The 26,569-nt window shown below is 61.8% G+C and overlaps 2 protein-coding genes across 5 annotated transcripts; one reads left to right on the forward strand and one right to left on the reverse strand.

Moving 5' to 3' along the window:
• The first annotated feature begins 566 nt into the window (after nt 1–566).
• Nucleotides 567–6,528, forward strand: TMEM240 (transmembrane protein 240). The gene is made up of 4 exons (XM_082418211.1): nt 567–865; nt 1,070–1,176; nt 5,501–5,709; nt 5,850–6,528. The coding sequence occupies exons 1-4, from the start codon at nt 809–811 to the stop codon at nt 5,996–5,998; spliced, it is 522 nt and encodes a 173-aa protein (XP_082274337.1). The 5' UTR covers nt 567–808; the 3' UTR covers nt 5,999–6,528.
• Nucleotides 6,529–6,590: 62 nt separating this feature from the next.
• On the reverse strand, nt 6,591–23,529 carry LOC309639971 (ATPase family AAA domain-containing protein 3). Of its 4 annotated transcripts, none has more exons than XM_082417966.1 (16): nt 23,210–23,527; nt 20,591–20,667; nt 19,863–19,964; nt 19,713–19,772; nt 19,208–19,277; nt 18,847–19,012; nt 18,608–18,677; nt 18,071–18,226; nt 17,504–17,560; nt 17,198–17,323; nt 16,869–16,993; nt 16,140–16,191; nt 15,747–15,817; nt 14,819–14,986; nt 13,645–13,753; nt 6,591–7,417 (listed from the first exon to the last, which is right to left on the reverse strand). In XM_082417966.1, exons 1-16 carry the CDS (start codon nt 23,409–23,411, stop codon nt 7,268–7,270), a joined length of 1,761 nt encoding a protein of 586 aa, XP_082274092.1. In that variant the 5' UTR covers nt 23,412–23,527; the 3' UTR covers nt 6,591–7,267. The 4 variants fall into 4 exon arrangements, 3 of the variants coding, with proteins under 3 accessions (XP_082274092.1, XP_082274094.1, XP_082274093.1); XM_082417968.1 differs by having other exon boundaries at nt 13,645–13,786; XR_014251939.1 differs by having other exon boundaries at nt 7,279–7,417; nt 14,872–14,986; nt 23,210–23,528.
• Nucleotides 23,530–26,569: the final 3,040 nt, after the last annotated feature.

A 26,569-nucleotide genomic window follows, 5' to 3' on the forward strand; every position in this document is an offset into this window, starting at 1 on the left:
GGCAGCCACGTCAGGGGTCCCAATCTGGGCCTCTGAGCTTCGTGGCCCACCCCTGAGGAGAGCTGGGGCTGAGGCTGGCCCTGCCCCCGCAGTGGGGGGTCCTTTAGCCTTTGTTGGGCCCCATCCTTGCGCCATGTGGCCATGGCTCCGGAGTGACCTCCCTGGCAGCGACCCTGCGGCCCCTCCACTAAAGGCAGCCTCTTGCCGTAGGAGGCTGGGTGCTGACCAGCCTGCCCGCAGCCCCTCACCCGGCGACCCCGGGCGGGCGGGGAGGAGGGGCCTCCAGCTGAGAAGTGGGGAGGAGGAGAGCGGAAGGAAGCCCGGGGCCTCTCCGGGATCGCCCCGGCGGGTCGGGACGGGACGCGGCCCTTGGTCCAGGGGCGCCGGGCAGGCAGCCAGGGCCGGCACTGGCCAGATGGGGGCGAGCGGGCCCTGCGGCCCCCGGGGAGGGGTCCGGCCGGCGTCGCGGGGGCGAGCGGCCGCGGGCGGCGAGGTCCCTCCCGGGAGGCGGGCGCGGGGGAGGCCGCGGGGGGAGGGGGCCGGAGCTGCGCCGCGCGCAGGGCGGGAGGCAGAGCCGAGGGCGGAGCGGAGCGCGGCGGGCGCGGCGAGCGCGCGGGCCGGGCGGCCGAGGACCCCGGGAGCGCCGTGTCCCCTGCCCCGCGCCGGCCCCGCGCCTCCTCCCCGGCCGGCGGCGGTGGGTGCGCGGCGGGCTGACCTCTGCAGAGGCGGCGGGGGCTCAGCATCGGGCCGGGGCCGGGGGGGCGCCGGGGCCGGGGGGCGGCGCTCCGGCCCGGCCCGGCCCCGCCCGATGTCCATGAGCGCCAACACCATGATCTTCATGATTCTGGGGGCGTCGATCGTGATGGTGAGCGGAGGGGCTTCCCGCGCGCCCGCTCCCCGCACCCGCACCCGCTCCCGCCTCCGCGCCCGCGCGCCGCCTCCCCCTCCCGCGCCTTGTTTACCGGCCCGCGCGGCCTGCGCTCCCCCATCCCCAGCGCGTCGGCCCCCGCCTGGGGGCGCCGGCCCAGGCTCTCGCTCCTCGGCGCTGACCGGTCATGGGCTCTTCCAGGCCATCGCGTGCTTGATGGACATGAACGCGCTGCTGGACCGATTCCACAACTACATTCTCCCGCACCTGCGGGGCGAGGACCGCGTCTGCCACTGCAACTGTGGCCGGTGAGTCTGCGCCCAGAGGGGCACACGCGTGATCACACATGTGGGGTGGAGGTGGGGCCCACTGGGGCTCCAGCGAGCCCTATGCAGGCCGGGCTGCAAGGCCCAGCTGGGCCAGGCCGGTGGGGGAAGGACCGGCCAGCCTCCGCGGCACAGAGGTGTTCCGGGAGCGGGGAGCATGCCCGAGGCAGTGGGACCCCCTCCCAAATTGCCTTTAGAGAAGGGGCCCGCGGGCGACGGGCAGAACGGGTCCAGGGCCTCCTGGCCCGGGGCGTGGAGGCCAGGAGAGCAGCAGCCCAGCCTGGTGTCCCGGGAGGGATCCTGCGCACGGCTGTGCCCACAGAGGACAGACACCATCCTCCTCCCTGGGCCCTGAGCTGTGTCCATGACATTTCCTGGGAGCCAGCTAGGGGGAAGAGCGGAAGGTCAAGGTGGGCAGGGCCTACCTTGAGGGGCATCTGGCCCAACCCCCTCGCTGTCCACGGGAGGAACTGAGGCCGGGGGTGGAGTCTGCTCAAGGTCAGGCAGAGAGAGGGGAGAGCCCAGGCCCCACGCCCACTTTGTGACACCACCCCCCCCCCCCGTTCTGTGCACATGTAGTGATGGAGTCTTCCTGGCCATGCATGTTTGTACGTCCATGTACGAAATAAACATCTTCTCATGAGACGCGCATGTGTGTACCGTCTGTGCATATACATGTGCGCACACGCAGCAGCCCCTCAGCCCCACGCACGCTGGGGCCCCGAGAGAGCGGACAGAGGCTGAGCAGGCAGACTTGCCCAGGGCCACGCGGCTGGCAGGGAACTTGTGTTCTTGACCCTGCCCTGTACTCCTGCTCCAGGGACGTGTGCACACGTACTGGGCGAGGGGTGTGTGAGAGACAGGACAGTTTCATGCCTCACTAAGCATGCTACATGCCTGTGTGTGCAGACCAGGTGTCGAAGCAGAACATGGGCAGCAGGGCAGATGGAGATGGGCGTGTAAACGGCCCTCACGTGTGTTGGCCAAGAATCATCCAGAGTGCTGGCTGGGTGGCCACACCCTCGCGGAGATCCCTGTGTTCCTGCCTGGTGCACACGGCCCGAGGCCAAGGAACGGCAGGAGGTCAGCTCCACGCTTCCTGGGCCGACCCAGACTGGGGGTGTAAGCGGGGGTCCTGAGACCCTCCCGGAGACCGGAGGTGTGCCCGCCACCGGCCCAGGCTTCAGCTCCCTAAACATTAGTAAGGCCCATTTTCCATGTGGGGCTGTTGCAGTGTGACCTGCACATATGTGCCTAGGACCTCACACCGAGGCCCTTCTGGGCAGACAGGGTGTGTTTTCCGAGTGTATTTGTTCCGGGTGTGTGTATGGGTCATATGTAGTGTCCAGAGTACACGTGGATTGTGTAAAACAAGTGCCCACGGAGTGCAAGCCACAGCGAGGCCTGAGTGCACAGCTTAGACGCAGACAACACGAGAGCCACGCCTGCTGTAGGCGTAGAGTGTTTCCGTGTGTGTATGTGTCCATGTATGTGTGCTTTGTACACATCACTACATACAGGATGTGTAAATTCCGTGTACAAAGTATTCTTGTATATTGACAACATGCATGTGTATGCGCAGTACATGTGTGTAACACAATATACAGCACCCGTGTGCGCCCTGTGGGCACAGTGAATGTCTGCAGGGTACAGTCTGGCATATCAGGCCTCTGTGTACAAACCACGTACACACGTTGCCACAATGGACTCTACTTGTATGTACACCCCGTTTGCAGAGAAGGCGCACACACACTTGTGTGCCTTCTACGTGCCAATACGGAGAATTTTACACAGAGCACACGTGTGTAAATGCTGTGGAGCGTGCATGCCGGCAGGCTGTGTCTGGGCGCACACCCGTGCATATGCCACGGTGCCCACAGAGGACACGTGTGTAAATGCTGTGAAGCGTGCGTGCCGGCAGGCTGTGTCTGGGCGCACACCCGTGCATATGCCACGGTGCCCACAGAGAGGATGGCTGTGCGCAAAGCCCAGTGCATGTGCCTCTCCATGTGACACGCACCATGCTCGTGCCCGGGCGAGCGTGCACATTCACACATGTGGAGCTCATGGGCCGAGTCCATGGTATACACGCCATGTCCTGTGCATGTGGCCGGCGTGTATACACAACATGCGTCCGACCTCAGGTAGACACATGCAACATGCGTGGCCCAGGCAGGACACATGTATGTACACATCACGGAAATACGTGTGCACGTGGGTGACCTGAGCCCCCACCTGCCCCCCCCACCCCGGGGCCTGCCTGACTTGGAGGAAGGAGGAGGGCAAGGAGCAGGGGAAGAGCGGCAGATGCCGGGACAGTGATGGGGGCACAGGTCATGACCTTTGACCCCCTGGAGGTCCCACCCCCACCCCCAGGGCGGTTGGGGCCCTGGCCTTGTCCTACTTGCAGGGGCGTTTCTGGCTTCCTTGGTGACTCCATCTTCAAGTTTCCTGCCCTGTCCAGGGGTAGGAAGTCGTGGTCCCGAGGAAGACCCTCCCTGTCGGGGTCCAGAAGGCAGGCGGGCAGGAGATGGCGGCGATGCCCAGTGTTATCAGCTGCTGGGAGGCCTGGCCTGGCCAGGGTGACGGGACTGCTAACGGGTGACGAAGGGCGTCCTCTGCTGCTACGCATTCCGGGCGGTCATCAATGGTTCTCCATCTCTTATTGATGATTGATCAGGGCCATTGGCGAACCGTGACCACATGAGCTACGGCCGCCATGTGTCAGGCAGTCCTTTCCAACTAACCCGGGTGTGGTGGCCCCTGCTCAAGGGCCCCACCTACTCTACTCTGGACAAGCTGAGCGGGATGGGCTCCAGGAGTCCCCAGGGGAGCGGGAGGGGGGTGAGATGGGGCTGCCCGCTGCTGCCTCCGCTGGGAGGAAGGCACTGTGTGGCCCCCGCTGGCACAGGGGTGTCGGTGATGGACGGGCAGCAGGGGCCTGGGGTCAGGGATGTCCTGGGGGGTTTCCGTTTGTGAGGAGGTCCCTGGGGGGTGGGGGTGGGGGCTCATGTCCAGTTACGAGGGGGGGAACGGGGACCCATCTCAGCTGGAGACCAGGCAGAGGTGTCGACATGTAACCAAGGGAAGATGGGGAGAAGCGGGTTGGGGAGGGAGGAGCTATTTTTAGGTGCAAGTTTGAGGTGTCTGTAGAGCCCACGTGGAGACGCCATGCAGGCAGCTGGAGCTCAGAGCAGGCGTGGGGGGCCGCGGGGGCGTGCTGGGGTGGAGAGTTGGAGAAGCCAGCTGAGGGGCTCGGTAGGAGGGGGGCCAGGCAGGAGCACCCCGAGGTGGCTCCTGCACTTCGGGGAAGGAGGGGCCCCAGGGTGACTGCGGGCTCAGGGTGCACGGACCCCACGCGCCTCGGGCACCCAGGGCCCAGCAGCTCCTTCTCCCCGGCCCTCCTGTCGGGGGTGGGGGGGGGGCGTGGAGCCCAGAGTCTGTTGCCCTGGGTACTGGTCTCTGGGCAGGGCCACCCCCCCCCGGGATCGTGGGGCCCAAAGGGCTTCCTGGAGGAAGAGAGGATCCAGGCAGGCCTGAGGCTGGAGGGAGCCTTGTGGGGAGGGTTCAGTGTGGCCTCTGCCTGGATTGTCAAGGGAGGGGAGGCTGAGGGGAACGGCCCAGGCCTCAGTGGGTGCTGGGATGCAGGGGACGGACCGTGGTCCAGGGTCCGTCCCAGGAGTTGGGATCTGTGTGGGGCACGGTTAAGGGGGTGCCCCCGGGCCTCAAGCACAGAGAACTGGGGCAGGGGAGGTTCCTGCAAGGGACAGAGGGGCAAAAGGAAGACCAGAGGCCCAAGGCAGGGCTCATCCCATGCGGCTTTCCTTGGAGGGGAAGCTGAGGAAAGGGCGGAGTAACTGCAGGGTGGGAGGGAGAGGCCAGAGGGGCAGTGCCCCAGGAGCCAGCGGGGGCCTCTGGGCACAGGCCCACGGGCGGGCTGTGACCCCGTCACTGGGCGGGGACACCCCGCCTGGGCCCTCGCCCCGGAACGCCTTCTCCACCTGCGCTGTGCTCCTGTCACCGTGTCAGGGTTGCCTCTGAGCCCCGGGCTGGGCAGAGGAGGGAGGAGGCTGATGTGTGGAGGCCAGCCACTGGACTTCACGCTGACCTATGACCTCGCACACTCCCATCCTGCGGGCAGCCTCCCACATGGTGACCTGGGTCCCGGGCGAGTGCGCTGGCCCCTCCCGACCTCGGCGCCCCGCAAGGTCTGCTTCAAAGACCCCCGCAGGCGAACGGGTGCAGCTTGCTGCGGGGTCCCCGCCCGCCCCGCGGGACAGGTGCCAGCCCGCCCTGCCGCCCCCAGGCACCACGTCCACTACGTGATCCCGTACGACGGGGACCAGTCTGTGGTGGACGCCTCCGAGAACTACTTCGTGACAGACAACGTCACCAAGCAGGAGATCGACCTCATGCTGGGGCTGCTGCTCGGCTTCTGCATCAGCTGGTTCCTGGTGTGGATGGACGGCGTCCTGCACTGCGCCGTGCGCGCCTGGAGGGCCGGCCGGCGCTACGGTGAGTGCGCGGCGCGGGGACCTGGGGACAGCCTCGTCCGCTCCGGGGCCACGCCCTCCCCACGCCACGCCCGCCCACGCCATGCCCACTCCCGGCCCCGCCCACCAGCCCACGCCCTGACCGCGCCCCCCGCCCTGCAGACGGCTCGTGGACCTGGCTGCCCAAGCTGTGCAGCCTGCGGGAGCTGGGCCGGCGGCCGCACAGGCCGTTCGAGGAGGCGGCCGGGAACATGGTGCACGTGAAGCAGAAACTCTACCACAACGGTCACCCGAGCCCGCGGCACCTCTGAGCCGCGCGCAGGACTCGCGGGGCCGCCGGCCACCGCGCCCACGCTCACGGGACTGGACGGCCGGCCCGGGCCAGGGCGCCCGCGGCCGTCGGGCGCGTCCGGCGGAAGGTGCTGTCTCCTCTTCTTTTTATAAAGGTGGTCGGGGTGGGGCCGGGGCGGGGGTGCGGGGATGGCGGCACCGGGGGCGCGGGTGGGACCGCCCGCCCAGCCCGGGACCACGTACGCCGCTGGAAACAGGCGGCTTCCTGTGCGCCCGCGTCTGTCTCTCCGTCCGTCCGTCTGCTTTCCGGAGCCGGAGCCAGTTCTGCCGGAGGGGAGCACGGCCGGGAGCCGGGTGCGCCCACGTCTGCACACGGGAGCACGTGCATGAGGCGTGTGCGTCCGCGGCCCGCAGTGGGGGCGCGGAGCAGGGGCCCGGGGGAGGCCCAGGCCCAGCAATAAGGCTCCCGAGCCCCGCGGCGGCAGCCCCGGTTAGGCGCCTCACTGTGACTCCCACCCCTGCTGGTCAGTAAATTCTCCAGAAAGCTCCAGCCTCTGCTTCTTCTTTTCGCCTCTGACCCAGGGATCCGCACATCAGCCGTGAGACAGTCACTGGGACGTATCTGTCAGTTTTTATTAGATTCTGGATAAAAAGACCCCAATTCCAATCCGGGAGAGCTGGGGCTTCTGTGGGCTGGGCAGTCCCCCTGCTCCGCACATCCTTGGCCATCACACGTCGGTGGGCTGGCTCTCGGCACCTGGGTTTACGGGTTCACAGGCCTCAAGGGCACTCCTCCCGAGGACAGCGGTGGGCGCGCTGGGCTGCCCAGAGGCCAGCTCTGCTCATCATGGGCTCGGTTCTGGCCCTGGGAGGGACTGGGCAAGGTCAGGTCCCCTCCCTTGGCCGGGCCCCCTACTGCTGGTCACAGCTGCAGCAGCCAGCATCTGCCTGGGAAGCTGTGCTGCCAGCTTGGCTGCTGCCCCGGGCATGGCGGACAGTGCCTGCTCCCCGTCTGGGCCGGGCCTGGAGGGACACGTCTCCCAGGAGTGTCCTGGGGACGGCTGGGGGGTCAGAGGAACCAACCCCGCCTCAAGGCTGCACAGCACAGCTGGCCCTGAGCAGAGGCCTTTAACGCTGCCCTGCCGCCCTGGGCCTGACCAGAGGAAGATCACACACGCCAGGAGGGGGGCGGCTGTGTGGTGCCGCCACGTCCGCTGGGAGCCGGGCGCCTGGGTGTTTCTTCTTGGTGATGCCACCTGGTCCCCGTGCTGCAGGCGTCCCGGCCCGGCTCACGCGGCCTGTGAGCTTGGGAGCAGGGGCCGGCTCCCCTCCGCCTTCAGCCACTGCATCTTCTGCTTGTGCTGCTGGATGGCATCCTGGACCCGGGCGTCCATCATGGCCTCGGTGAGGACCCCATCCTCAGAGGCATATGCCATGGCCTGGCAGGGGAAGGGAGCACTGAGGCAGGGCAGCAGAGGGGCTGCCCGCGTGGGGGAAGGGCCTCAGCCTGAGGCTTCTCAGGGCCCACCAGTCACCACTCACCCGTGTAGGCCAGGGCCTGACCCAGGCACAAGGCAGCCTGGCCAGTCCCATCCTTGCTGCACTTGCTGCCCACCATGGAGATGCCCTCCAGAACCCAACTCCTCTGGGTCAGGGGCGGGCGGGGGCAAAACGTGGGCTGCTCTCCGGGGCCTGCGCTCGGCTGCAGGAGGGGCCTATCCGCTCAGCCCAAGGCGCACGCCAACACGCGGCCGCACACACGCGCTCGCAGGTGACCCTGCAGCCCCGAGCGGCCGCCATCCCCGCGCCCCCGGCTGGCGCCAGTGCTGCCTGCTCCCCTGGCTTCCTCAGTGACTTTCGAAGAAGAGAAACCCAGAGGCCCGCTGTCAGGGAGCAGCCCAGCGCCCAACCACAGACTGGAGGGCCCTGCCCCGTGGATAGCAGGGCTGCGCTCAGGGCCAGGGAGCAGCCAACAGAACCACCATAGGCCACGCAGACACCAGAGAGAGGCAGAGCCCCTGGAGCCAAACTGCCCTCCACGCGGAGCACCTGGGGCCCCACTGTCTGCAGATGGTTCTCCCAGAACCGTGGGCTGCTGCAGTCCAGGCCGCCGGCGGCACTCTGCACCTGCGATGCCCAGGCTCCCCAGCCATGCACGTGGGCGGGGGAGCCAAAGTTCGGCTCATCGGGCCCCAGTGTGGTCCACAGCACTTCGGCTGCCAAGGCAGGTCACCTCTGGCCAGGCTGCACGCCTCCTGGGTGACCCAGTGCCCCATCTGCTTCCTGTCACCCAGCTTGTGGCTCTGACATGTGCACTCAAGTGTCCACTGAGCAGGGAGCCCAAGCCAGTCCAGCTGTTTCTCTCTAGGTCCCTCAGGAGCCTCAGCCCACGCAGGACACAGGGAGCAAGTTCCCACCATCCGAGATGACCAGTCACTTTGCTCCCCCAGGCTGGCCCCATTCATGGGACACGGCTGTCCTCAGCACCTGGCTGAAGCTGTGGAGGGAGGGGCCGTCCCTGAGGCCTCCTGCGAGGAGCACGAGTTCTGCAAAGCAGCTGAGGAGGTGGGGTGGCAGCCAGAGGGGGTCCCTGGTGGGAAGGGGCAGGTAGAGGGTGTGCAGCGACTTTACCAAGGAGAAGCCAGGCGGGCACCACGGTAACCAGGGGATCCAGGCCAACATCCCTGTGACGTGGTGTGGATGTCTGGTGCCCCCTGATACGACGTGACCAGAAGGGGACCTCACCTCTGGTCTCCTCCAAAATCCCACAATCCCAGTCCGCTCATGAGAAAGCTATCAGACAGACCCAACGAGGGACGTCCTACAGCACTCCTCAAAACTGCCGGGACCGTCAGAAACAAGGGACGCCTGAGAACTGTCACAGCCCAGGGAAGCCCGAGACAGGAGGACTGAATGTCGTGGGCATTTGGGTGGGTTCAGGGAGAGATCACGTCTGAGGTGGAATCGAGGGATGTGGTGAGACGGCCACAGTGTAGAGGGAGCTGTGCTAGCCTTGCGACATTTCTGTGAACCTGGAATTATTCCAAAACAAACAAATTCACTGAAAAAAGCTTAAAGGAGAACTAACACCCATCCTTCTCAAACTCTTCCAAACACTGGGGAGAAAGGAACACTTCCTAACTCACTCTGAGGTCAACATCACCCTGATACTAAAACCAGACAAAACACCACACAGACCCAGACCCTCTGTGAAAACTGATGCAAAACCCTCAACGAAATACTAACAACCAAACTCGGTAGCATACTGAAAGGATTATACACCACAACCAAGTGGGACTTTTTTCCTGGAGTGCAAGGATGGTTCACCTAGGGAAAAATCAACCTAGGTAAGTAATTAACAGAATGAAGGACAAAAACCACTTGACTGTCTCAATTAATACAGAAAAACATTTGGCAAAATTCAACACCCTTTCTTGATGAAAACAATCAACAAGGGGGAATTCCCTGGCAGTCCAGGGGTTAGGACTCCACATTTTCACTGCCAAGGGCCCGGGTATGATCCCTGGTCAGGGAACTAAGATCCCGCAAGCCGTGCAGCGCAGCCAAACAAACAAACAATAAACTAGGAATATGAGGAAATTTCCTCATCCTGATAAAAGCCGTATAAGAAAACATCAGCAAACATCATGTCAATGGTGAAAGACTGAAAGCTTTTCCTCTGAGATCAGGATCAAGGCAAGGATGCCCGTTTTCACCACTTCCAGTCAACAGAGCACTAGAAATTGTAGACAGATCAATCAAGCAAAAAAAAGAAATAAAAGACATCCAGACTGGAAAGGAAGAAGTAAAATTAACTGTCTGCAGGTGATATGATCTTATTATATACAGTAAACCCTAAGTAATAAATTCAGCAAAGTTGCTGGACACAAAATTAACGCACAAAACCATTCGTGTCTCTACACAGTAACACTGAATAATTGGAAAAGAAATTAAGAAAACAATTCTATTCACAACACCATCGAAAAGAATAAAATACTTAGGAGTTACCTTACCTAAGAAGGTGAAAGCCTTGTACACTGAAAACTAGAAAATGTTGCTAGAATTAAGGACGTGAAAACATAGAAAAATATCTGTGTTCATGCATTGGAAGACAACGTTGTTATGACGTCAGTACTACCCAACGCAATCTACAGATTCAATGCAATCCCTGTCAAAATTTCAATGATGTTTTTCGCAGAAATTAAAAAAAAAAAATCCACCCCAAAATTCATATGCAATCTCAAGGAGCCCCAAGCAGCCAAAACAATCTTCAATAAGAATATGTTGGAAGTCTCACATATCCCGATTTTAAAATCTACTACAAAGCTACAGTGATCAAGACAGTGTGGTACTGGCACTAAGACAGACACAGGCCAGTGGAATAGAACAAAGAGCCCAGAAATAAACCCTCACATATGGTCAAGTGACCTCCAACAAGGATGCTGAGATCACTGAATGGAAACGACAGTCTTTTCAACAAATGGTGCTGGGAAAACTGGATATTCACATACAGAAGAACAAAGTTGTACCCTATATACAAAAATCAACTCTAAAGGGATCAGAGATCTAAACATAAGACCCCAAACTATAAACCTCGTAGATAAAAACAGATGGGAGAAGCTTCCAGACATTGGATTTAGCAATGACTTGTTGGCTACAACAGTAAAAGCAGGTGACAAAAGAAAAAAATAGATAAAAATCGGACTTCATCAAAATTAAATACTTTTGTGCTTCAAAGGACACTATCAACAGAGTAAAAAAGGCAACCCACAGAAAACGGGAAAATGTTTGCAAACTACTATCTGATACAAGGTTAATATCCAGAATACATAAAGAACCCCTACAATTCAACAAGAAAACCTCAAACAACCCGGTTCAAAAAAGGTCAAAGGACTCGAACAGACCTTTGTCGAAGGAAGACACACACGGCCAACAAGCTCATGACAAGATGCTCAGCATCACTGATCATCAGGGAACGCGAATCAACGGCACAGCGAGACACCACCTCACACCCGTGACCGCCATCAAAAAACAGAAACCAGTGTTGGCGAGGATATGGGGAACCTGGGACGCAGGTGCACCACTGCTGTGGAAGACAGTACGGAGGTTCCTCAAAGAGCAGACACAGAATTACCGTGTGAGCAGCCGTTCCACTTGTGAGAATGTGCACGACAAGACTGCAAACAGGCTAAACCCATTCACAGCAGCACTGTGCACAACAGCCAAGAGGTGGAAACGACCTAAGTGCCCACCCACAGCTGGATGGGTGCGCAAGGGGCATCTACCGCACTCTGGGGTACCAGGCGGCCCAACAAGGGAAAAGACTGACACCTGCTGCAACACGGATGAGCCTCGAGGACACTGTGCTCAGTGAATAAGCCAGTCACTACAGGACAAATCCTGTATGATCCCTCATCAGGCCCCTGGAGGAAGCACACTCAGAGACAGGACGCAGGAGGGTGGGGGCCAGGGCTGGGGGAGGGAGTGAGTGTCTAATGGGGACAGGGTTTCAGTTCAGAAAGAAGAGAAAGTTCTGGAGACCGGACGGTGGTGATGGTTGCACAACAATGTGAATGTGCTCAGTGCCAGAGCTGTGCATTTAAAAATGGTTAAAATAATGAGTTTTATGTTAAAAAAAAAAAAACCAGTAGGTCCCCATGATAGGTAGCTGCAGGGTAAGAAGCACGGACTTGCACTGGCAAAACCACCACACAGGGGTGGCAGCTGCAGCGGGGTCCATGCGACACCAGCAGGTGGGCTTCAGGGAGCAGATGCACGGGTCCTGGGCTGCTCAGCCCGGAGGGAGGAGGAGGGTGGGCGGGAGCCACCACAGCAGCCCAGCCCTGTGCACCTGGGGCCACAGGGGAGAAACTCCAAGGGGACACACTGACGTGTTCTGTCCCAGACGGTGGGACCCCTAAGGCGTCTTGGCCCTCTCTCGCAGGGGGTGGGGGTGGGGACTAGCAGACATGCCCAGGGCCCAGCTGCCCAGGGGCTGGACACACAGGGGCAGCACCCACGGGCTCTGGGCCTCCACGCGCAGACGCTCACCCTCCCACGCGCGTGCGGGGTCCACTACCCTCAGCTCCCCACACGCAGGCACACACAGGCCTGTCCCCTGGTTCCCCAACGAGCAGGCAGGGCAGGGCAGGGCAGGGCAAGGCCGGGGAGGGGAGGTGCGCCAGGGTGTTCCCCACCACTGGGACTGAGCGCCACTGGGACTGAGCATTTGTTGGCCCCGAGCTCACGCTGAAGCCCTAACCCCCAGTGTGGCTGCACGTGGAGATGGGGCTTCTAAGGAAGCGATTCAGGTTGGGTGAGGTCCTAAGGGTGGGGCCCTGATCCTACAGGACTGGCGTCCTTGTACAAAGATACCCCCAAGGGCTCTGCACAAGCACACAGCAAGAAGGCGGCTGGCTGGCAGCCAGGGAGCGGACCCGCATTGGAACCCCCCTCACTGGCATCCTGATTTGGGACCTCCAGCCTCTAGAACCATGAGATGAATGTCTGTTCAAGCGCCTGGCTGTGGGATTTTGTCACGGCTGCCCAGGCTAAGCCACCCTGTTCGCCACTTTGTTGGTCGTGGAAACAGCCAACCTCGTGATGCCTGGCTCCTGAGTGAGGCCAGCCTGGAGCAGGGCACCCTGTGACTCACAAGAGGACAGAGTTTGCAATCTGGAGCTGTTTGTTACAGCAGCATGACCTAGTTCATTCTGACTAATACAGCCCCCGTGTATCTGGGCAAGGATGTTCAAATCCAAGCAGATGTCTACTTAGCATTCGTGCTAAGTTGACAGTGGCCACGTTGTCACGTGGCCACAGACATGAGCCACTCAGCACCCTCCACCTGGCAAGGACCACGGGGAAACTTGTTCTGAATGGCTGCACCCAAGGCTCCTGGGGGTCAATGGGCTTCCCTGCCCTGGGCACCCTTGGAACCACTGCTGGGATGTTTCAGATGAAAGCCTGGGTATTGGGAATGACAAGGGCCACTCTGGCCTGTGTGCCCTGAGCCACAAGGTGAAGATGGAATCACCTCCCGTGGTCCAGCTGTCCTCAGACCCTCAGGACTCAGCAAACCCATCCAAAAAGCCAGAACACCTGAGGCCTTCACGCCCCCGCAGACAGTCCCGAAGGCAGCAGTCTCCCTCTAGGGGCTGGGAAGGAGACGCCTGACTCCTTATCAGGTCAGTCACCTCCTGGCGCCTCATGTCCTGTGCCCTCGGATGAGCCCACCGACAGCTCACGGATGCTCCATCCCCGGCCCAGGCTGTGTCCCCCGGACCCTCCACCCATCTGCAGTTTGCTGTGCCAACTGTCCTGGGCCCCAGCTTGGGACAAAGCCCAGGCTCCTAAGACACTGAGCTTGATGACCACCGGACATGCTGCTGATTTGAGAGGGCCCCGTCTGACCTGGGCCAGAATGACACTGGGAAGGACCATAATATGCGAAGCCACGGACGGCCCTGGCCCATCCTCCCTGCTGCGGGAGGCAGAGAAGGGTGGTGGCAGGAAGGGAGGGCATCATGTCACATCTGTGCAGAAAATCACTCAGAAACATCCTGGTGGGGGGGGAGGTGCAGGTGCCAGCCCAGTCACCTTTCGACCACTCTGAGGGCCCCTGGCTCGGTCCGGCCCTGGCCTGCGGGGCGCATCCCCGGCTCACCTGCCACGCCACAGCAAGCTGGGAGATCTCCCGGCCCGACATGCCCTCCGTCAGCTGTGCGATCTCTGAGCACTTCTTCCCGTAGTCAAACTGGGCCAGTTTCAAGCGCCTGGTAAAGAGTTCCCAAGTGATGCCTGGGCGCCTGCAGGACCCGGGCCAGAGCAGAGACCTGTGAGGGACCCAGGCTCCCACACAGACGGAGAGCAGGAGCCTGTGCTGGGAAACCCCAGGCGGGACATGTCCGACCCCCTCACTTTAATGAGCTACCCCCTGCCCAACGTCCACTGCTGGGGCCAGGTCTGGCCGTTCCACCTTCCTACCCTGCTGGGCATATGTCCCTTCCTCGTGGAGCCCAAGACGGGGCCCGGGGAGGGGCACATGCTGGGCTCAGGGGCGGCCATGGGGCCACTCCGGATGTGTAAGAACAGAGGAGCTCCGGGGGCCTGTTCCCAGCTCCACCGCCTGCCTGGGGACAGGGGCCCCCCGCCCAGCACTCCGACAGCAGCCGAACTCCTAACCCCGCCCCCGCATGCGGACCCCAGGCCCAGTCAGGCCTGGCTGAAGGCCCAAGAGAGCCCGCTCAGACGCCTGTGAAAAAGCCCTCAGGACCTCAGGCTGCGTGCAGCGTCCAGGCTGCAGCTGGGCTAGGACGTGCCACCGGGAGCTGGAGGCAGGCTGGGGAGGTGGGGGACTGGGGCCAGCCAGGGGCAAAAGGGAAAAGAGACCCAGATAAGAGAGCTTGGGGGCAGCTGACAGACACGTGGCAGGGGCAGGCAAAGCCCGCCGCAGAACAGAAGACGGCTCGGCAGCGCCAGGTGGGAACCAGGTCAGTGGGGCTGAGATCTGGTCCCCGGAGAGGGTTACAAATAGACCAGCGCTGGCTTATCTGGAACGCTCCCGACAACAGTGAGAGGGCCTGGACGAGCAGGGAGGGCACCCCCGACCTGGTGGGCCCTGCTGTGTGCTAGGGAGGGGCCCAGAGGGAGGCTCAGCAAGGCCAGAAATGGGCCGTCACAGCCCGTCACTGCCAGGGCCTGACTGCGGCCTGGATCTGAGCGTTTCAAAGGCAGGACGGGGCAGCAGGGCCACCAGTGATGGGCGGTCATGACCCCACACGTGAAACCCAGGGGCACGGTGACGGGCGGGGAGCGGCTGTGGTGGCGGGGACACTTACTGCTTTCCTTCTGTGGCTGGTTTAAGAACATACTTGTCAAAATACATTCTCACCAGGCGCTCCCGCTCCTCCTGCTGCGGCAGGTCGAAGCGGACCATCTCGCCGATGCGGTCATTGATGGCCCAGTCAAGCTGCTCGGGCTGGTTGGTGGCCAGGACCAGCATGAACCTGCAGCCGGCGCACGGCGAGAGCTCAGGGCTCCGGGCCAGCAGAACCCGCCGCGCGGCTTCCTAACACGCGAGACCCCGCCGCACGGGCGCTGCCCTCTGCCTCCCATCCCTCCCCGTCTTGCCCCAGCTCATGCTTCTCCCCGACTGGTGGCCCAGCCACGGAAGCCTCCCTGTGTGCAGGAGGGACGGGGACGCAGGGCCCTAGGTCTGAGACAGACCCCTGCCCCTCCCACACCAAGTGCTGGGGTCTTGAAGCCTGGGGTTCAGCTAAGCAGAGGTGCCAACTCAGCAGGAACTCGACACGCCCCCGGGGGTCTCACTGGGGGTAGGGTCTCCACCGGCAGCAGCTGCAGCGGGCAAGGCTAGTGGGTCTGGCGTGGCAGCCACATGGCTGACCGGCAGGGATAGATGCCACCAGCGGGCAGGGGCCTGAGGGGCCAGCCCAACCCTAGGGCAACCTGCGACCTGGGGCCCCTGGCTGTGGGGAGAGCCCCTGACAACGCATCTCATGGGCAGCCGGAAATGCCCAGGGCCTGAGCCAAGGGCGGTGGCCTGTGGACGGGCCTGTGCCCCTCGGCTCTGCCTCAGAGTCCCCAGCACGTTGTCTCCGCAGCGCCACAGACGCCCCACGGCGCCCAACTGGCCATCCCATTGCGTCCGGCCACGTGGGTCAGGCGTGAGCCTGCTCGGTCGGCCGCCCCGCAGCAGCCGCGTGAGCTGAGGCAGTGCCACGGCCCCCGCACACGGGTTCTCCTCACTTGCTGCTGTGCTGGCCCGTCCGGTGCAGGAACGCGTTCAGGGTGGCCCTGAGGTCCTCGCTGATCTTCTCCTGCAGAGAGAAAAGTCCGGCGTCAGGTCTGCACGCCGGAGTTCTATAAGCAGCCACGGGGGCGCTAAGGAAAGGCTCCGCAGAAAGCCGCAGCCCCCGCTCGTCCACGACAGAATGAATCTAAATTCGAAGGCTGAAGCTTGACTCCAAAAAGATGCTAAACTTCCACTTTTCAAACAAAATGGACGAAGAAAGCGCAGCTGAGGAGCAGGTTCCCAGTGACCTTCCCAGAAGTGCAGACACCGCGGCCCGGGCCGCCCGCCCTGCCTGCTCCCCGGCGGCCGGCCCGGCCCAGGCCAGAGGGCAGCCTCCAGACACTCACAGTCGCTCGCTTCCTGAGAAAGGCGTCTGCTTCGTCCACGAAGAGCAGGAGGCTGCAAGGGCAGGGCCATGTGAGCCGGGTGGGGCACGGCCCCACGGGAACCCCAAACCTCGCGCTGCCCCCACCGGGACCCAGACCTTGGCCGCAGATGGGGGCGTGTCAAGTGCCAGTGTCACGAGAAAGTAACTAAAAACAGGCTGGTGACCCCTTGTCTTAAACGTTTTAAAGTCTCCGGGACTGGGCCTCCCTGGTGGCGCAGTGGTTAAGAATCCGCCTGCCGGGACTTCCCTGGTGGCACAGTAGTTAAGAATCCGCCTGCCAATGCAGGGGACACGGGTTCAGGCCCTGGTCCGGGAAGATCCCACATGCCGCGGAGCAACTAAGCCCGTGCGCCACAACTACTGAGCCTGCGCTCTAGAGCCCATGAGCCACAACTACTGAGCCCACGTGCCACAACTACTAAAGCCCATGCACCTAAAGCCTGTGCTCTGCAACAAGACAAGCCACTGCAATGAGAAGCCCGCACACCACAACAAAGAGTAGCCCCCGCTCGCTGCAACTAGAGAAAGCCCACGCGTAGCAACGAAGACCTAACGCAGCCAAAAATAAAATAAAACTAAGTCTCTGGGACCAAGAGGCTCCCGGACCTTGGGGACAGGCTGTGGGGAAAGTCACCAACCCCCCTTCCCAGCAGGAGCCCCAGGGCCACCCAGGAGGCACCCGGCTCACCCTCGCCGGCTGGTGCTGGCCCAGTCGAAGACCTTGTGCATGGCGGTCACGCCGTCCCGCCCCATGGGGGTCACATCCCCACCCGTCATGATGGCGTAGTCCATGCCTGAGTGCAGCGCGAGTTTCTGGGTGGGAAAGGCACTTTAACGTGTGCTCCGTCTGCCCTCCACCTCACCTCCCCACCTCCCCGGTCGCTGGGGGCCAGACCGCGTGTGGGAAGATGCCCTGCCTGGAAGAGCTGGGTAGGGGCCACCTCCCATGTGTCCCCTGCCCACAGCACCTCTTCCCAGTAGGTGAGACTCCACAACCCCCAACTACTGTGCCCTCACCCTGGCAAACAACGTCTTGCCAGTCCCAGGTGGTCCATACATCAGGATATTCCGGTATAGACTCCTGTTCTTCTTGGTGTTCCTCGTGGCAATGGCGATGTCCCGCACGCGAGCCTCCAGGCTGGGCTGCCAGGGGACATGCAGGTTTGGGGGCGCTCTGCTGCTGAGCCCATCCCTCCTGAGCGCCTGGGTCTGCGCGAGAGGCCGCCTCTCCCTGGCTGGGGCTCAGCCAGCAAACCGGACTCCAGGAAGGTGGAGCAGCCCCGCCCGGGCGGGAAGGTCCCAGGGAGAGGCAGCCCCACTTACGCTGAGGACAACGCCCTCCAATGCGTCCTGAGGCTTACTGAGGAGCCGCCTGCTGACCTGCGGGGGGCGGGGGTATCAGGGTCAAGGGCGGCGCCCACGGCGCAGCCACCCCAGAACACGCGTTACCAGCTTTCCTGGAGAAGGCCGGCAGGGGAGACTGTCGGCGACGCTGACCTCTAGCGACGGCCCACAGCACTGCCTGTGGGTGCACAGCACCCATGCCAGGCAGGAAGCCTGGCTCCCCTTGAGGAAGGCAGCCGACACCGGGCTGCTTCCAGCAACTTCTCTTACGGGAAGATGGCTTGCTGGAGCCCCAGGAGTTTGTATACAACCTCCAGCCCACTCAGGGGGATGGTCACGCCGACAGACCCACAGAGGGACAGAGCAGACGGGCGTGAGGGTCCCCCCAGTGCTGACGCCACACGGCCAGAGGAATAGCATCAAGAAGAAAAAGCCAAATGCAAATCAGTGAGCAGGAGAACAGGGCAGTACTTGGGTAAAAAGGGGAAGGGGCCCCGTGTGTGATTCGGATGTAAGGCCACCCGGACCCAGGAGGCCCGCGGTTACCTGCACGGGGTGCCTCAGCAGCTCCAGCAGCGTGATTCGAGAGGTCTCCCGCACCAGGGACGGCTTCCCCAGACGGGTCTCCACGTAGCGCCCTATGGCCAACGTGGCGTTCTTGGCGGAATAGATGCCAGCGGCCAGCAGCGTCAGCCCAGCCACCTGGAACAGGGCAGAGGAGGCAGGTGGCACCCACCCCATCCCCGGCAGAAAAGAGGGGCTCCCCCACCAGCTCCCTGAGTCTCAGCTGGGCCGCACCAGTACCTTTCCAAAGGGCAGGCACTGGTGCGGAGATGAAACGGATGCCCGGCACCCCTCCCACACCCTCCTCCCAGCCCCACCAGGGCCAACACCGAGCTGTTCCGAGCGCCCCAAACCCAAAGGCCGCATCACTTGTGGCTTTCCAATGGCAGTGGGGGGCGCGGGAGCAGCGACCACCTCAGCCGTAGGTCTGTGAACGCTCAGAGCGCCAGGCGCCTCTCACGGCCAGCAAAGACCCCGACACGTGACACAGACCGCAAGGAAAACGGCAGCGGTGTTTACCGTGGCTGTCACTTTGTCCCAGTCTGTCACAAAGGCATGGAATCCTTCACCAAACACGGTGCCAGCCGTCCTGCAGGGGAAGCAGTGGCATGACCGGGAAGGAACCGGGCTGTGCCCGCACGCCTAGCCCAGGCTCCAAGGTCAGCCCCAAAGGTCACCGCAGAAGGACCGGCCAGGGGAGTAGCGGGGTGCCTGCTCAGGGGAAGGGGCAAGAGGATGCCCGCGGGGCACAGCCTCACCTGATGGACTCCAGGATGGTCTGGCGGTGCTCAGCAGCCTTCAGGCGGATCTGCTCGCGGGTGATGTCGGCGTTGTCGCGCTCAGCCTTGGCCCGGGCACGCGCCTCGGCCTCCACCCGCAGCATCTCGTTCTTGTGCCGGAGCTCCATCTCCCGCTCCACGGTGGCTGCCGTGGGAGAGCGGGGTGCAGCGCTCAGCCCGAGGCCCGCGGCCCCCCGACCCAGCGCTGGGGCTGAAGAGCAAGCCCAGGGCACCGCCCCACCCCCCTCGCCCGAGGGGCTCAGCACGCCCGCTGCTTCATGCCGCTTGGGAAGCGGAGGACCTAAAGCGAGGCCCGTGAGCTCCCAGGCCCGGGCCCTACCTCGCCGCAGGGCCTCCTGCTTCTGGACCGACTCCTCCTGCTTCCGTAGGTTCTCCTCGTTGAGAAGTTGCTGAACAGGAGCCACAAGGGGAAGGGAAGAGCTTCGAGATTAGGAAACGGTCAACGTCACACCAACAGGTTAGCTGCTCCGGCCTCAGAGATGTCCCATCGCCCCGGGGGCTCCGACCCCAGGGGACGGTCACCTTGAGGCCTGCAGGCTGCACGGCCCGAGGCGGGAGCCGCGGCCCCCAGCCTAGCTCGGCCTCAGAGCAGCCCTGACCCACAGCTGTCTTCACAAAACAGGCTTTTGGCTGGACTGTTTAATTTAAGAACTAAAATGCTCACAACAGGCTCAATGTTTGAATGCCCCCCACAGACCCATCAGCCAGGGTCCCACCCGGGAGACCCTCCGGGCGGCACGGGCAGACCCCCACCCCTCCCACACAGCGGTTGCTGCCAGGCGGCCCCCGCCCTCGGGGAAGACGGGCCGCCGGGCAGAGCTCACCTGCTGCCTCAGCTGGTCCTCGTAGCGCTGCCGGGAGAGCCTGTCCTGGTACTGGGCCCTCTAGGGAGGGAGAGGGCGGTGTGAACACGGCCCGGCGCAGAAGCCAAGGGCCCCGCCGAGCGCCCCGCGCCCCCACCCCCGCCTCCTCACGGCCTGGTGCTGCCGCGTCTCCTCGCTCAGGGTCTTCCTCCGCTCCTCGGCCTGCGCGCGGATCTGCTCGCCCTTCAGCTGCTCCACGGCCGCCTCGTACTCCTGCGCGACACACCGGCCGCCCTGAGCCCAGGGCCCGGCCAGGCCTCCCGCCCCGACGCCCCTCCCCGGCGCGGGCTCCAAAGGAGCCGGACGGTCTGTGCAGCCCCTGGGCAGGGATGCAGCCCGGCCTGCACCCCACAGGCCTGTGGGCGCTCAGCTGCAGCCTCACCTAGGCCCGGGAGGACCCAGACCCACAGGCAGAGAGAAGCCAGGAAAACGGACAGGACCAGGCCCCAACGCAGCCGGACGATCTCCTGGGGCGCCGGTCACTCCCCCAGTCCCCACACCGCTTCCGCTTCCGCTGGGCTTACGCCACGTGCTCGCTTTCTGAGTCGCCGTACAACAGCCCGTGGTGGAGGGGAGAGCCTGCGCCTTTCCTACGCTCGCTCGCTACGTGCTCAGAGCGACGGCAGGAGTCCCCCCCTCGGGGAGACCAGACTCCTCACCCACACCTGCCCTTCCAGATAGTTCTGTGCAAAACTCAGGCCACACACCTGTCTTTGATCCCCGCTTCCCTCAAATCCTAGAGGGAGGTGCTGCACCCACCGCCCATGTTCTGTCTGTCCGGGGGCCCCCTCAGCCTCGGGGCTGCAGCCCACCTCTGCCAGCACCACACCCACACTCACCTTGAGCTTGGCCTGATGTTCCAGCTGAAGCGTCTGCTCCTGCATCTGTGCCAGACTCAGTGCCTCCTTGGCGTGTCCTGCAGCGGAGGCAGGTGTGTGGGCATCCGGACACCGGGCGAGTGTTCACGAGTGCCAGGGGCTGCTCAGGGACACCACAGCCCACCTCGACCTGAGCGCACGTGTGGCCACCCTGGTTCCTGCTCGGACCTGCTCAGCCGCCCCTCCCCCAAGGGCCACCTATGTATGCTCCATCCCCACAGAAATCGTGTGTGTGAGACCCGCCCCCCAGGGGACTGTCACATTCCAAAGGGTTCCACCAGAGAGGCTGCCCCCGCCCACCTGTTGACAGCAGGAGGGTCAACATGGTGGTCGTTTCCCCATTAAACAAAAAGCAAACCTGTGGCTAGAACGTCCTTTATTTTTCAAGTGCAAACATTTTTCCTGAGCCTCTGATACCTGTTGCTGATTCACAGACAGGCGAGAACGTAAGGGGCAAACGAGGATTAAACCAGAAAGAAGGGACTTCCCTGGTGGTCCAGTGGCTAAGACTCCGTGCTCCCAGTGCAGGGGGCCCGGGTTCGATCCCTGGTCAGGGAACTAGATCCCACATGTCACAACTACGAGTTCGCATGCCGCAACTAAGACCTGGTGCAGCCAAATAAATAAATGTTAAAAAAAAAAAAAAAAAACCAAAACCCAGAAAGAAGCCGATGCACGCAGGCTGACAGCTCTTCACAGGCCACATGTTAGAAACACGTGTGTGTGTGACTGACGTCTTCCAGGTGTATTCTCTTCATCAGTGGAATGCACATGTGGAAATACGTGAGTGTCCGGTGCTCTCCTTGCTAAAAAAGCCTGCACGTCGGGCCTCTCTAATAGATCCGTGATGACACGGTTCTCCTATGCGCCACGCTTCACTACAAAAACTTTCTAACACATAAAAGCACGGAGAGAAGATTGGGACCCCATGAGCCCACCCCCCTGATGCTACCACGCTCCCAGGTTGCTGCCCACACGTCCACCCTTCTACCCCCCACCACAATCTGTCTTATTTTTTGAGGCCTTCAAGGTAAGCTGCAGACCCCAGGACCCCAAGCTGCAGCACCTGCGTCACTGACTACAGGGTAACCCCTGGGGCTCGCCGGCTCCAAGCACGTGTTAGGCATGTGGTGGAAGCTCTAGGGCTCAGAGGTAGGCTGGGGCCCATGGTCTGGCTTCAGAGTTTGGGGAGGACCTGCAGCTGGCCTGCCTACTCACGCCGTGCCCTTTGGCAGGTAGGCTGGCCGCTCCAAGCACCTTGCCCGCCAATGGAGCAGGGCGCTCCCTCCCCCGACCCGTGGAGTGAGGTGGAGAAAGCACGTAAATCGCTCAGCGCAGGCCCCCTCGAGCCCCCCAGTCACAAGCTACGACCTCAGAGTCAGCCTTCACATTCCAAAAGGAAGCAAACTTTGAAATTCTGGGCACGGTGAATGGGCCAACCCCCTCAACAAACCTAAGAAATTAGGTCTCGTGTCAGAAGTCTGTCGTCATCTGAGGTTTCTTGAAACCCAACCATTGTCTCTCAAGCTCCTCTGCAAGCCTCTCTTCAATCATCAGGTGATGATTGAAATTATCTTGCAAACCTAATACATCTAATATACTTAATACCAACTCTGAAGAGGAGAGTGTTCCAGCTAGGCCTAAGGAAACAGGCTGCTCTGGGCCCAGGCCCAAAAAGCCACATGTTTTGAATGTCCCTCCCAGGATCTGAGAACCAGAAAGGCTGGAGACCTTTGCCCAGGATGTTCTCGTGGCCCCAGCGGGAAGGCGGGGACTGAGCCACAAAGTGCCAGGCCACCCCCTCCTCAGACAGGAAGATTGTGCTCACCTCTGCTCACAACAATGGTGCTCTATAAGATCTCCTTTGAGAATAGAGCACCTCTGCTTAAAAGTTTAAGAGCCACTGCATCCTTTCAGCTATTATCTACTCAGCATGTGCTATATTCCAGACCCTTAATCTTGATCTTGACACAAACTGTTAAAGCCACAGGAAAAAAGAAGGTTGTAAGAAAAACCCATGGGCTTAGTGAAGGTACACTCACCGCTGATGTCTTGAGGGCCTGGGTCAGGAAGGTCATCAACTGGCCCAGGGCTGCTTGATCTGTTGCTTTATAGACCTCGCCTACCTGAACGCTAGCCTTTTCCAATGATAAATGCAAATCTGCTTTATTTCTCTTAAGACCAACGACCCTCAAACACGTCTCCTTTCTTAAGCGGAAAACTGCCGAGCAACCACCGCGGACGGATCCCCGATCTGGCCACCCTTGGCCGTTCCACGTGGAGACGGCAAGAGGCGGTAACTGGAGACCAGGGTGCAGCCCTGCCAGCTGCTACCTGTAGCCTCTGAGTCCCCTCGGCACCGGTTTCCCCACTTGAAGGACGCGTGGCAACTGGGAAGATGCCAGAGGGTCAGGGGATCCCGAACCTCCCTGCACGCAGGGTGGCTCCGGCGGGCTTACCGCTGGAGACCGGTTTACCCCCGACGGCCACTCGCCGCTCGATCCCTCAGACCATTAAGGGCCACCGTGCCCCCGAGCCCGCCGCCCGGCCGCCCTGCCCGCGCCCACACCCCGCACTCACGCGAGTGCTCCAGCTCGCGTGCCGCCTTGGCCGCGCGCTCCAGGCCGGTCGGGTCGAAGTTGCTCCATTTGTCCTTGGGCGCAGGCCGGTCCCCCGCGCCGCGGTCCCCGCCGCCCTCGGCCCCGGGCTGCACGGGCGGCAGGGGAAACGGCGGCCCCGCGCCTTCGCCCTTGGGGCCCTTGATGCCGAAGAGCCACGACATGGCTCGCGAGCGCCACGCGTCGCCGCCGCCGCCGGAACCCGGAGCCGTGTGGACGCGCGCGGCGCAGAGCACGGTCCACACGCCGCGAGCCGGCGGTAGAGACTGCGCAGGCGCGGCGGCAGCCCTTCCTCCCGGGCGACGGATGCGCGTGAGGTCCACGTCCCCCGCGCGGCCCTCGGATTGGCTGCGAGAACCGTGACGTCACGGCATCGCTGCCGCGATTGCAGGAGCTGCGGAGGGGGCGGGTAGGCAGTCAGGGGGCGGGGCGAGGTGCCAGGTGACCGGGGTTGGTCAGGGACGAAATTGAGGGTCTGGGCGCGTGCGCGCCCTTGGGTACGTCATTTCCGCGTGGCAACGACACCAGCCCCGTTGCTATGGGCGCCCACAGAGTTCCGGCCCCCGGGGCCGCAGAGAGGCCAGTGCTGGAGCCGAGGCCACTTGATTGATGCGCGGTGTCCCGACCGAGGGAGAGGCTACGAGAGGAAGAGTGTGGGACGCGGCCGATAGGCGGGGGAGGACCCCGCCCGGGGCGGGCGCGGGGTCGGGGGGCCGGGGACTGGGGCCGAAAGCAGGCGCCGGCGCCGCGGGCTGAGCGGCCCCCTCGGACAGCGGAGCACGGGCCGGCCGTGTCCAGCGCAGGGCGGGCCGCCCTACGGGCCGGGCGTGTCCGGCGCGGGGCAAGCCGGCCCGGTGCTTAGTGGGTCTCGGTGCTAGCGCATAGTCAGTGCTACGGAGATGATGGAAGGGCGGAAGCGCGGCCCCGGCCAATCTCCCGCAACCGTCAGTAGAATGAAGGGGTCTCCCTTGCCTCCTCTTCGGCGTCACAGCAAAACTCAGCGGTCCGTGGCTGTAGGTAAAGTGGCTCCCAAGGGAGGGGACAGAGCTCTGCAACTCCAGAAGTATGGGACGGCAAAGCCCCCGAGGCCCCACAGAGGGCGCCCTCGCGCAAGGAGAGCTCCTCAAGGCCCAGGGGTCCTGGCTCTGGTCATGCCTGATGAGGTTTCTCCTTGGGAACCCCCAGAGGCCACGTGCCTGCTTCAGGGACCAAGGTGCAGGCTGGACCGCCTGGGGCAGAGGGAGACAAGGATGGACACAGGCCAGCCTTGCTCTAGAACCCAGTGTCCAAAGTTAGCAGAGATTTCTTCTTGGGCCAATATCCAAGTTGCCCCTGCGTTCTTTCCCTGATGGAATTTGTTGAGTTCCCAGTATTATACGGAGTTTCTCCACTAGATTGAAAACAGTCTTAATCTTAAGCCTGAAGAAAAATAGGAAAAAAAAAAATCTAAGATAATTCTGTCTGGGGTTTGTTGTTTGTTTCGTTTCCCCAAACGAAGAGAAAAACCAAAGATGTCCCTCATTGGCCATCATCAAGGTCTCTACAGACCAGCCACAAACCATACAACCAATAGAACCCCAGGCTGGCTTCGCTGGATAAAGAAGAAATGGTTAAGAGAGGTGAGGTCCTGGGTCACAGGCAACTCTCTAGCTCCATCCACAGGCCAGCATTTGGAAAGCTTGTGTACTTTTGTATGACAAGGAGTAATTGAAAATAAAGCTCTGCGTTTAAAAAGTCAGTTTCAGGGACTTCCCTGGTGGTCCAGCAGTTAAGACTCCATGCTCCCAATGCAGGGGCCCTGGGTTGGATCCCTGGTCGGGGAACTAAGACCCTACATACCCCAACTACTGAGCCTGCATGCCACAACAAAGGGCCTGCATGCTGCAACGAAGACCCAGCACAGCCACAATAAATAAAAAAATAACAAAAAATTAAAAAGTAATAATAATAAAAATTATTTTAAAATAAAATAAAGATCCCGCATGCCGCAACTAAAGATTCCGCACGCTGCAACTAAAACAAACAAACAACAAACAAAAAATCCCACATGCTGCAATTAAGACCCAGGGCAGCCAAATAAATATATATTTCTTTAAGTCAGTTTCACAAAAAAGTCAGTTTCGTTTAACTTGGCTTAAAAAACAGAAATCTTAAGTTGTTGTCTTAAGATTTAAGTGCTTGCACTCCCTCCCTTTGATGGAGGGGTTCCTTCCAGGTTCCCTCATCAGAGCAGTGCGGCTCACACTTTCCGATTTCCAATGGACCACGCAGAATGTCCCGTCCACTTGTGTTTATCACTTAAAGTCTTAGATGGAAGCCACTAGGCAGGACAGACACAGCTTTCCTAAAGACACTAAGTTAATAAAAGGGAATTAGGATGATGCTTTCTACCTGACGTGTTCATGTTTGACAAACGTGGGGTTCTCAGCCGCCCATGCTGCGCTGTTTTGCTGACAAGATTCCCCCAACATCCCCCCTCCCCACAGGACATTTTTTTTTCTCTGAAGGAGTCCTCCAGCTTTGAAGACCTGGAGGAGAGACTGCAGAAGTTAAAGGTGCAGGTGGACAGCTTGGCCTCCAGCCTGACCTTGAGCCCAGGGTGAGGGGACACAGCTGCCCCCGAGAGCCCAAGCCAGCAGGAGCAGAGTGGGCCCCACCCAGGCCCAGTGCAGAGGACTCTGCCCCCAGAGCCTGGCCAGCAGGTGTGGCTCCTGAGTCCCCTGCATCTGGCCAGACCCTTGGGGAGCTGGGGCTTTCCGTCAGGCCCCAGGACTTCCCAGTACTGAGGCTGCAGCGCCAGCTGCCCAACCTGCCCAGTGTCTTCCAGGGACAGAAGCCTGTCCACTTGAATTTGGAGCCCCCCAGCATCACTCTTCGGTCCTGCTCTCCTAGGACGGTTGGGCCTTCAGGGGCGGATCTCTCTCCCTCACGCAGCTGGGCCCCCTCCGCTCCCATTCTCTCTTCAGGTTCCAACAGGACCTGCTGGTTCCAGTCTCTGGAACCCCAGCTCACGCGCCCCAGTCCAGCCGAAAGAAAAGCTGCTGGCCCGGCCTGGTCCCCCGGGGCAGGGCCTCCGGCTGCTGGTCCCCACCCTACCCACCAAAGCCCTCTCCGTAGGTCCCCTGCAGCTCCTCCCTTCCTGGCTCCGGGGTGAAGAGGCTACGAGGGGAGGGAGCACGGAGCCCTCAGGGCCTCATTTTCCTGCATTGTGTTTGCTCTTGGCGAGCAGGCAAGCAAGCGGCTCTCCCCTCCCCCCGGGAGCCACGCCCCACCTCCCCACCAGCTGGACCGACAGGCCCACCCAGCAGAAGGCCAGCACAGC

This window comes from Balaenoptera physalus (genome assembly GCF_965194825.1).
Source record: "Balaenoptera physalus genome assembly, chromosome: 1".
Lineage (NCBI taxonomy): Eukaryota > Metazoa > Chordata > Mammalia > Artiodactyla > Balaenopteridae > Balaenoptera > Balaenoptera physalus.

Excerpts from the sequence above, each read along its gene's own strand:
- TMEM240 (XM_082418211.1), top strand. The coding sequence starts at position 809 with ATGTCCATGAGCGCCAACACCATGATCTTCATGATTCTGGGGGCGTCG. Across the intron at positions 866-1,069 it reads TGGGGGCGTCGATCGTGATG|GCCATCGCGTGCTTGATGGA; the intron begins GTGAGCGGAGGG and ends GGGCTCTTCCAG. Across the intron at positions 1,177-5,500 it reads TGCCACTGCAACTGTGGCCG|GCACCACGTCCACTACGTGA; the intron begins GTGAGTCTGCGC and ends TGCCGCCCCCAG.
- LOC309639971 (XM_082417968.1), bottom strand. The coding sequence starts at position 23,411 with ATGTCGTGGCTCTTCGGCATCAAGGGCCCCAAGGGCGAAGGCGCGGGG. Across the intron at positions 19,278-19,712 it reads AGGACCAGCTGAGGCAGCAG|CAACTTCTCAACGAGGAGAA; the intron begins GTGAGCTCTGCC and ends GCTCCTGTTCAG. Across the intron at positions 13,787-14,818 it reads CCAGCCACAGAAGGAAAGCA|GCGCCCAGGCATCACTTGGG; the intron begins GTAAGTGTCCCC and ends CGGGTCCTGCAG.